The sequence below is a fragment of the Trypanosoma cruzi genome, genomic scaffold (genome assembly GCF_000209065.1).
Source record: "Trypanosoma cruzi strain CL Brener 1047053516805 genomic scaffold, whole genome shotgun sequence".
NCBI classification, from domain to species: Eukaryota; Euglenozoa; class Kinetoplastea; order Trypanosomatida; family Trypanosomatidae; genus Trypanosoma; species Trypanosoma cruzi.
Genome location: NW_001849494.1, coordinates 22,534 through 30,841, shown reverse-complemented (window position 1 = coordinate 30,841; position 8,308 = coordinate 22,534). Strand labels below are relative to the sequence as shown.

Genomic DNA, 8,308 nt, shown 5'->3' with positions numbered 1-8,308 from the left:
TTGCCGTCCTGGTGGGGGATTGGCGCGGGTGTTCCATCAGGCGACAGCCCGCTTATCATTGGCCTTGAAAATGGAGATGTCGGCCGAGCTCGACCAGGTGTGGTGAGTGTGTTGGTTCCACGCAGCAGCGAAAATTTGGCGTCATTGGATGTGGATTGGCTCAACGGCCACAGGGGGCCGGTGCAGAACGTTGACACATCACCTTTTTTCCACAACTTGTGCCTTACGTGCTCCTCCGATGGCAGCGTCCATTTTTACAACGCGTTGGAGCGTTCTCCGCTGGCGACGCTGGAGCCCTCGGCGGAGACGAAACACTTTCTGTACGCGGCACAATTTAGCCCCTTCCGCCCCAGCGTTCTTGCGGTGGTGTCGCGGAGCTCGTTTCTGCACATTTATGATCTTCAAAAGTCGCAGTTGAAACCTATTGCTTCAATAGAAGCCGGTGTTGATGGCGCGCCGGTGTTATGCTCGGCATTCAATCACGTCTCGCCTGAGTGGCTGGCTACTGGAGATGCACGGGGTTGTGTGCGTCTTTGGCGACTGCCATCTACCCTCATTCAGACGACCGACCTGGAGCGTGCGGCCGTTCGTGGCAGCCACGGCCGGGAAAGTGGAGAGAATGTGGTGCGCTCGCTGTGGGGTTTTGCGCCGTAAATTCACTTTTTGTTTTGTTTATTGGCGCTGTTAGTTTGGTCACGTTGCAGCAACCGACGCGGGTTATTTTCTTCTTTCTTTTCTCTCTCTCTCGCTTCAGACCCCGGGGGCTATTTTTTTTTTTTTTTGTGTTTGCTTCAAGTGCCAGCACGCATTCGTCCATGGCGTTTCTGCGCCTTCAAATAGCCGTTGTTGGCGCACCAGCAGTCGGTAAGTCGGCGTTTGTGCAGATGATACACAGCAATGGCATGACCTTTCCAAGGAACTACCTGATGACGGCAGGCTGTGACTTTGTTGTGAAGGAGGTGCAAGTGGACGACGAAAACACGGTTGAAATGCTCATCTTTGACATCGCGGGGCAGAAGGAGTACGAGACAATGATCGCCACGCACGTGGAGCATGCGGCCGCATTTATCCTCATGTACGACGTTTCGAATAAAGTGACATTTGAGGCCTGCACGCGGTGGATGAATGCACTGAAGCATGCGAACAGTGGCATGATCGGATTCCTTATAGCAAACAAGATGGACCTTGTCGACAAGGCGGAAGTGACGGAGCGCCAGGGCACAAGCCTTGCGAGCGCCAATCAGATGAAATTTTACAAGTGCTCAGCGTTGCGCGGGGTGGGGGTTCGCGAGCCGATTGAAGATATCGCAAGGCTCTACGTTGACGCGTACCACAAGCGTATTGATCAGCTTTCCCAGATGAAGTAATCTGCATTCTTATTGCGTTGGTTGCCGGTGCGCGGTTTTTGGTGCCCCCACAACTCCAACGTGGATAAAAAATTTATTTATTTAGAAGCACAAGGGTGATACAAGGATGAACACGGTTGTATTTTACTTTTGTAATCACGCAGACGCTCTGAAGATGGAGAGGGAAGGCAAGCGAGGCGGCAAACAAACGCACTCCCGAAGTACAGGAAAAAACAACAACAAAAGGAAAGGAGTGGGGGGAGGAGGATATCTTCTAGCAGCGTCCGTAAAAGGAATTGGAGAACGGTGAATAACAGGGTTGTTATTTTGGTGCGTGACTCTCCTGTTTTCTTTTTTTTTTCTTTTCTATTTGTCTTTGAGGTCTGAATGAAGGGCACATGAATGATTGACGACGAGGAAATATGTGAGCTCCTTCTCGCAGAGATCCGTGAGCGTTTCCCGCTGTACGAGTCAGTTATTGAGACGATCGGCTCTTCGCGTGTGGTGACGTGCAACGTTACGGGTGGCGCCAAGGGCTTTTTGCCGTACCCGGTCGTTGAGCATGACGAGTTCACATCGAAGAGTCTGCGAGACGTCGTGGATGTTGTGGATGCGTTGCGGCGCAGGGGTTGCGCGGAGGTATTTTTGGTTTTTGTGGACAGCGGCGGCTCCCTGACTTTTTACCGCACGAGCACAGTGCGTGCGTGATGGGCACCCAAACCCCCCAGCGCGAGAGACACGAGGGACCGGTGGAGGAGACACGCGAGGCGAGGCGGCACGGGAAAGAGGCGAGGGGTGGAGCAGCAGGCGAAGCGAAAAGTGGGGCGGAAAGGGAGATTGCGGTGGGTGTCACGTCTTTTTTTTTTCCGATGCAACTTGCCAACGAGGTGCTGAGTTGTGGCGTCTTTATTTTTTGATTTGTCGTGAATTCCAACCAAATTGTCTTTTTGCTTTTTTTTTTTTGTGATGTTGTTTGTTTTTCCCCAACTTAAAAAAAAAAAAACAAAATTGGAGCTCGGTCACGGGTTTTCTCTTTGCGTGTGTGTGTGTATCGGAGGGGTTTAGGGAACAAAAAAGGAGCGAATGGAGGATCCCAGCTGGCGACGGAACTGCGATTTGCTCACAGATGCGCTCCAGTCACTGGAGCGTAGCACCTTGCAGATACGGCGCAGCGCCAACAAACTTACGACGCTGCGAGACATTGCGAGGGAGCGGGAGAGAGTGAAGCAAGTGACAGGCCGCACGAATGCCAAGGAGGTGCACGCCATACAGGATGCGCTGGGACTCATGGAGAAGTACATGCGGCTTAACCCCGCTCAGCTGCGAGGCCAGGGCGTCAAGCTCACCACGGAGGCCAAGGTGGCCCTGGAGAAGTACCAGAAGTCTTGCGACGCATTCTACAGAAAATGCATCAGCGTCGAGGAGTTACTGCGCTCCGGTAGAGGGACCACGCGTGTGAAGATGCTATCGGGAACTCCGGCAAGCAGCGATGCCGAAGACGTGGATGAAAATAGTGACTTGCTTCAAAGGGGCGCAGCGGGTACCCTCACCCAAAGGGAAATGTTTGAACGTGACTTGCACGACGAGATCATGGCGGAGCGACGACGTGAAACCTCCGAGATTGCTGAAAACGTGAAGGATATCAACGAGATATTCAATCATATTCATCTCATGGTGGAAGAGCAGGGGGACACTCTGGACATCATTGAGGGAAACGTTGGGGTGGCGCAACAGGCTACAAGAAACGCGGCGGACAGCTTGCGGCAGGCCCAGCGGTATCAGGAGAATCCGAGACGTAACAAATTCCTGCTGCTTCTTGTCCTTTTTCTAGCAGTCATAATTTTTATTACAGTGCTATTTCACTGAGTTGGGAGGGTATACATTTTGTCATGGAATTGTATGCAGCGGAATGGCAGGCTGGCGACGGTCCACCGTGTGGCTGCCGCTTGTCGCTTGCGGCGGATGTCTTTTCCTTTTGCCAGTTTTTTTCTCCTCTTCACCCCCCCCCCCCTTTTTTTTTTTTTTTTTTTCGTCTTGTGCGATCACGCGGTGGGATCGAAGGGTACGTCGAAAGGAAGAACCACAACAACAACAACGAAGAAAAAGAAGAAGCAGTCGAAAAAAAAAAAAGGAGGCGGAAGAACACGCGAAGAAAAAAAAAGAAAAGAAAAGACTTGGGAACAAAACAAAGAGAAGGGAGAAAAAAAAAGAATTAAGCGGTGAGAAGGCGTTGAAATGACGAATGCGGTGGTGACTCCTTGGACGGTGGAGGGGGATGTGGATTACGACAAGCTCATCAAGGAATTTGGAAGCCATCCAATCGACACCGCGCTGCTTGAGCGGCTGGAGCGGGTCATTGGGAAGAAACCGCACCACTTCCTCCGTCGAGGCATATTCTTTTCCCACCGTGACATGAATCTTTTGCTTGATGTGTATGAGTCGGGGCAGCCGTTTTACCTCTACACAGGGCGAGGCCCGAGCAGCGAATCGATGCACATGGGCCATTTAATTCCTTTTATTTTTACCAAGTGGTTGCAAGATGCGTTTAAAGTACCGCTTGTCATCCAAATGACCGACGATGAAAAGTTTTTTTTCCGCAACATTGACATGGAGCAGATCGAGAAAATGACGACAGAGAACATCAAGGACATTATAGCCATGGGGTTTGATCCGGAACTAACTTTTATATTCCGCGACTTTGATTACATGGGACAAATGTATCGCACCGTGGCGGAAATTGAGCGGACGTTTACGGCGAGTCAAGTGCGAGGTTGTTTTGGGTTCAAAATGGAGGACAACTGTGGGCGTTGGATGTTTCCAGCGATTCAGGCCGCCCCGTCCTTTTCAGTGGCCTTCCCGCACATATTCCCGCCGTCGAAGGGAAACGTGTTTTGCCTGATTCCGCAGGCCATTGATCAGGACCCGTACTTCCGCCTCACACGCGACATTGCCCCACGCCTGGGTTTTTTAAAACCGGCAGTGATCCACTCAAAGTTTTTTCCCGGTCTCAGCGGCTCTAAGGGGAAGATGAGCTCTTCAACGGGAGCGGCGGTGCTTCTCACGGACACGGAGAAGATGGTGAAGGATAAAATTAACAAACACGCCTTTAGCGGGGGTGGCGCAACAAAGGAGGAGCAGCTTCTTCTTGGGGCGAACGCCGATGTGGACGTGCCTATTCAGTGGATGAGTTTCTTTATGGAGGATGATGAGTCACTTGCACGGATCCGAAAAGATTACATGCTTGGACGCATCATGACGGGGGAAGTAAAGAAGGTGCTGATAGAAATTGTGAGCAACATTGTGAAGCAGCATCAGGAGGCGCGGAAAAAGGTGACCGATGACGACGTGAAGTTTTTCACAAGCATTCGTCCCATGGGGCCAGGAAAACCTAATAATGTTGGTTAAAATGGACCTTCTGCTATCGATTTTCATTCTTTTTTTTTTTTTTTTCTTATATATTTATATATAAGGTCAAAATGGATAACTAAGAGACGAAGTTAACTGGTTCCTATTTTTGTGCCTTTCTGTTGGCTGACTGACGAGGGAAAACAGAGGAGTTTTTTTCTTTTTTCGGCTGTGTTCTTTGGTGTGTTGTGTTGCTTATGTTTTTTTTCTCTCTCTCTCTCTTTTTCTCCGGGTTTATGTTGTTGGGCATGTCTGTAACTCTTTGTGCTCTTTTTTGTCTTTGAAAGAAGAAAAGGGTGAGGGTAAGGCGGGAGTGGAGGGAGGGGGGGGGGGCGCGCAGGGTACTTCATGTCGGTATGGCGCCGGTGGCACATGGACGCTGTTACCGAGTGGAGGTCCGCAGCGTGCCCTTGTCTCGTTCGCTTTGCGCATGGGTGGCCGAGGGAGGCAGCACACGCGGGAGGCTCGCCGGCGAAGTTATTTTCTTCTTATTGGGCGAATGTTGCTTCACTGAGCGATCGGGAGCGGGATTTTTTTGTTCAATGCGTGGAGTACATTCGTTACGGCGTGGACATGAGCCCGACGCCATCGGTGGCGCGAACGGTGAATCGCTTGGCGGATGTTATGGTTGCCGGGTGCGTTGGATCCGGCAAAGCTGCGGAGGGTGTGACGAACACGATATGCGATGTTGTACTGATGCCCGATGGCAGGCCGTGCATGGGATGGTTCCTGGACGGGTTTGAGTTGTGTCACTACTCGGCTGTTGTAGCGGCGTTGGAGGAGCGTTGGCGTGTTTCTGCAGGCTCCTTGTGGGCACTAAAGGAGCGTGGCATTACCGCACAGCTGAATTCGATGACTGCGTGGAACAGGCAGGAGAATCTTTTCGGCGCATCGGAGGGGTGGACCGCGGAAAGAATGCGCGCCTGCGTCTCGAGACACGTGCGGTTCGCGGATAAGTACACATTCTGCACGGAAAGAAGTGTCGATAGGACGCATCGTTTATCCTTGTCATTTTTGTCTTCATCCACGAACACGACTCCGGAGCTTTTTTTATTGGCACTGAAAGACTGCATGACATCCGTAGAGGAACTGAATTCCAACAACAGCAACGCCACTTATCCGACGCTCTGCCGTTCCTTTGGCTGTTTATTGACGTTGAATATGCCACAGTTTGTAGAATTTCGTTCCCGTGTGCAAGCGCTTGGTGTGGCACTGTGCGCCCCAAAGTGTGAGGATGCAATATCTCAGGCCTACCAGAGTCTTGTGCGAGATGCATTGGACGTCGTGAGTGGAAGAATGCCTGCGCCGCCTGCCTCTTCTGTTTGCTCCGCATTGACTAGCGCCGTACGCAACCTTCTCTGTGACTTAACCGATGTGGAAAAAGCACTGGCATGGTTTCCAAGGGTTGTTGCACTCTGCCTTGTGGCTGTTACTCCGTGTGGAAGAGACGAAGGCATCCGCTCTGCAGTTCTTGCGCTCCCTTCAATCGAGAAGTACCTGGACGCGTGTGAGGCCGCTCTTTTGCAACAACATCTTTCTTTTGAGAAGCCGAGGGATGTAGACGGGGAAGACTCCTCTCGGGGTGATTTGGGTCTGGTGGACAGTACAGCGTTGGATCGTGTACTCTGTGGCGAAGCCTCCGCTCTCATCCTTGGCGATGACGAGGTCGCTGGAACGGGTCCGTTTTGTCCCGACATTAGTGGGGCGTGGATGCCAGGTGTGGGATTCGATTCATCGTTTTATGTGTCGAATCTTCTCGCCGCCTGCGACGCACTTGCAGGCATGCTTGGCGTGACGGAGTCAATTCAATCTGCACAGTCGGAGTCTCAGCGGACTGTGCATCGGTTTCGACACAAACTTCGAGTACATGTTCTTCGTCGATTTGGATTTGTGAATGCCTCGAAGTTGTGGGGGACTCCGTTTAGTGGCAGGGCGCTGCCTTTTTTAAACGCTCTGTACGTTTCTTTGCGCCCCTCAGAAAACATTGCGGTATTTCGCTTTAGAAATGATGCGCAAATGCCGCACCCTTTTGATGCCGTTGGGGAGCCTTCTCTCCTGTTGCAGTCCTTTGTGACAAAACACCTTGCGGTTCCTGGATCATCTCCCTGCTTCTTTGCGGAGTGTGGCACAGTGCAGGAGCTGAGGGCGTTGGCGGCTGAGACGGAGACGGAGAAGAAGAAGACTCTACGGTGCTGCTTTGCACCAAGCGCTTCGGGGAGAATCTTCTCTCTTGAATTTGTCCCGCGTGATCAACTTTTCTCTGATCTGGCGGCTGCCGCAACGATTCGGCTTGAGAAGGCGCCTGAATCTCGATTTGTGGACGTGGCTGCTCATGTGGAGGAGGGTCGAATTGTTGTGCGTTTGATAAATGAGCCTCATTGCTTGTGAAATAGCGGCGGTGTGTGCTTCACTCTTTGTCGACTCTGCTGTGTGCATTGTTTGTGTTTCTCTCTCTCTCTCTCTCCCTATTTATACATGTCGTCTGGCCGGGCGGAGGAAGCTGAGTTCCGTGCGCTATTTAACTGCGTCTCCCCACCCTTTATTTTTTTTGTATTGGAAGAGTCACATCTGTCAAGCAGCAATGCGGGCGCTCAGGCTTTGTGGCAGCCGCTCCTTCACGTTTGTCGTGGTTGCGGCGCAACTCACGGTGGTGCGGGCGTCGTTTCGTCGTTTTTCACGGCATGAAATCGTTGAGGCCGGAGAGCGGGCCGATGACACTGCCGGCGATGACGCCATGTTAAGCACCGCTCTGCCTGCATCTGCGGAGGACACGTTTGCCGGAGAGTTTGACGAGCTTGAGGCGGCTTCGCAGGAGATACACGACCTCTGCTTTGCGATGATCAGCCACCTGCGGAAGGTCGACCCGGACGAGACGGAAGCTCTTTTCGAGAAACGCTGCGCCCGTCGGTTTCGCGAGACAATTCATGAGAACAAACGGCGATTGCTGCACGGGCACGGGTCGCGGGGCCTTCGCCGCATGAACTGCTACCGAACAAGACGGGAGTATGAGGAGGCGACGCAGCTTTTTTTTCAGTTTGGAGAGAAGCTCTTGCTGCTTCTCACCAAGCCGGTTATGGACCGAATTGTGGAATCTGCCGGAAGGAGCTGCAGGGTGCATCGCTCTGACGGCGTTCACAAGTACCGAATGCCTTTAGAGCGAGCGAGTTGGCGCGGTTTTCCATACCGATGGTTTAAGCACGCGCCCTTTGAAGTTCAGCAGCTCCGTGCCGACATGCCGGAGGTGGCGGTGAAAAATACGAGGACGATGCGGGATATTTCTACCCTACGCTCCTTGTTTACGCTCATGGAGCCACAGCACCCCTTTAGGTCTACTCTTGAAAGCCGCCTTTTCGAAATTACGCGAGAGTATGATGCTGTACAGAAACCTCTTAAGAGAGGTGACTTCCCCTCCCTTCCTGCACAGTCATCGTGAGCGATTTGTATACAAAAAATGGCGACGCAGCGTAGTTCTTTTTCTTTCTCTCTCTGTCTCTACATATATATTTGTATGTACATCGTATTTGTGTGGATATTTATACGGTTGCATTCTTTTATTT

The 8,308-nt window shown here is 51.9% G+C and overlaps 7 protein-coding genes across 7 annotated transcripts, besides 9 other annotated features; all 7 read left to right on the top strand.

Annotated features, from left to right (window-relative positions):
* Positions 1 to 654, top strand: Tc00.1047053510647.69 (hypothetical protein, conserved; the record flags this gene model as incomplete). The annotated part of the gene is made up of 1 exon (XM_800439.1): positions 1 to 654. A coding segment is annotated over one exon (654 nt), but the record flags the coding sequence as incomplete, so codon positions are not given.
* Positions 1 to 868: a sequence feature (heterozygous, non-Esmeraldo-like haplotype).
* Tc00.1047053510647.60 (small GTP-binding protein, putative) lies at positions 816 to 1,367 on the top strand (the record flags this gene model as incomplete). Its single annotated transcript, XM_800438.1, has 1 exon — positions 816 to 1,367. One exon carries the CDS (start codon positions 816 to 818, stop codon positions 1,365 to 1,367), a length of 552 nt encoding a protein of 183 aa, XP_805531.1.
* Positions 869 to 949: a sequence feature (areas merged during assembly that could not be assigned to a particular haplotype. This can correspond to areas where the two haplotypes were merged or to regions with more than two copies in the genome that were merged during assembly.).
* Positions 950 to 1,629: a sequence feature (heterozygous, non-Esmeraldo-like haplotype).
* Positions 1,630 to 2,061: a sequence feature (haploid, non-Esmeraldo-like haplotype).
* Positions 1,749 to 2,054, top strand: Tc00.1047053510647.50 (hypothetical protein, conserved; the record flags this gene model as incomplete). The annotated part of the gene is made up of 1 exon (XM_800437.1): positions 1,749 to 2,054. The coding sequence occupies one exon, from the start codon at positions 1,749 to 1,751 to the stop codon at positions 2,052 to 2,054; it is 306 nt and encodes a 101-aa protein (XP_805530.1).
* Positions 2,062 to 2,812: a sequence feature (heterozygous, Esmeraldo-like haplotype).
* On the top strand, positions 2,430 to 3,212 carry Tc00.1047053510647.40 (syntaxin, putative; the record flags this gene model as incomplete). Its single annotated transcript, XM_800436.1, has 1 exon — positions 2,430 to 3,212. The coding sequence occupies one exon, from the start codon at positions 2,430 to 2,432 to the stop codon at positions 3,210 to 3,212; it is 783 nt and encodes a 260-aa protein (XP_805529.1).
* Positions 2,813 to 2,887: a sequence feature (haploid, non-Esmeraldo-like haplotype).
* Positions 2,888 to 8,308: a sequence feature (heterozygous, non-Esmeraldo-like haplotype).
* Positions 3,496 to 3,519: a microsatellite.
* Positions 3,582 to 4,751, top strand: Tc00.1047053510647.30 (tryptophanyl-tRNA synthetase, putative; the record flags this gene model as incomplete). Its single annotated transcript, XM_800435.1, has 1 exon — positions 3,582 to 4,751. The coding sequence occupies one exon, from the start codon at positions 3,582 to 3,584 to the stop codon at positions 4,749 to 4,751; it is 1,170 nt and encodes a 389-aa protein (XP_805528.1).
* Positions 4,781 to 4,815: a sequence feature (AT_rich).
* Tc00.1047053510647.20 (hypothetical protein, conserved) lies at positions 5,100 to 7,139 on the top strand (the record flags this gene model as incomplete). Its single annotated transcript, XM_800434.1, has 1 exon — positions 5,100 to 7,139. One exon carries the CDS (start codon positions 5,100 to 5,102, stop codon positions 7,137 to 7,139), a length of 2,040 nt encoding a protein of 679 aa, XP_805527.1.
* Positions 7,333 to 8,184, top strand: Tc00.1047053510647.10 (hypothetical protein, conserved; the record flags this gene model as incomplete). Its single annotated transcript, XM_800433.1, has 1 exon — positions 7,333 to 8,184. One exon carries the CDS (start codon positions 7,333 to 7,335, stop codon positions 8,182 to 8,184), a length of 852 nt encoding a protein of 283 aa, XP_805526.1.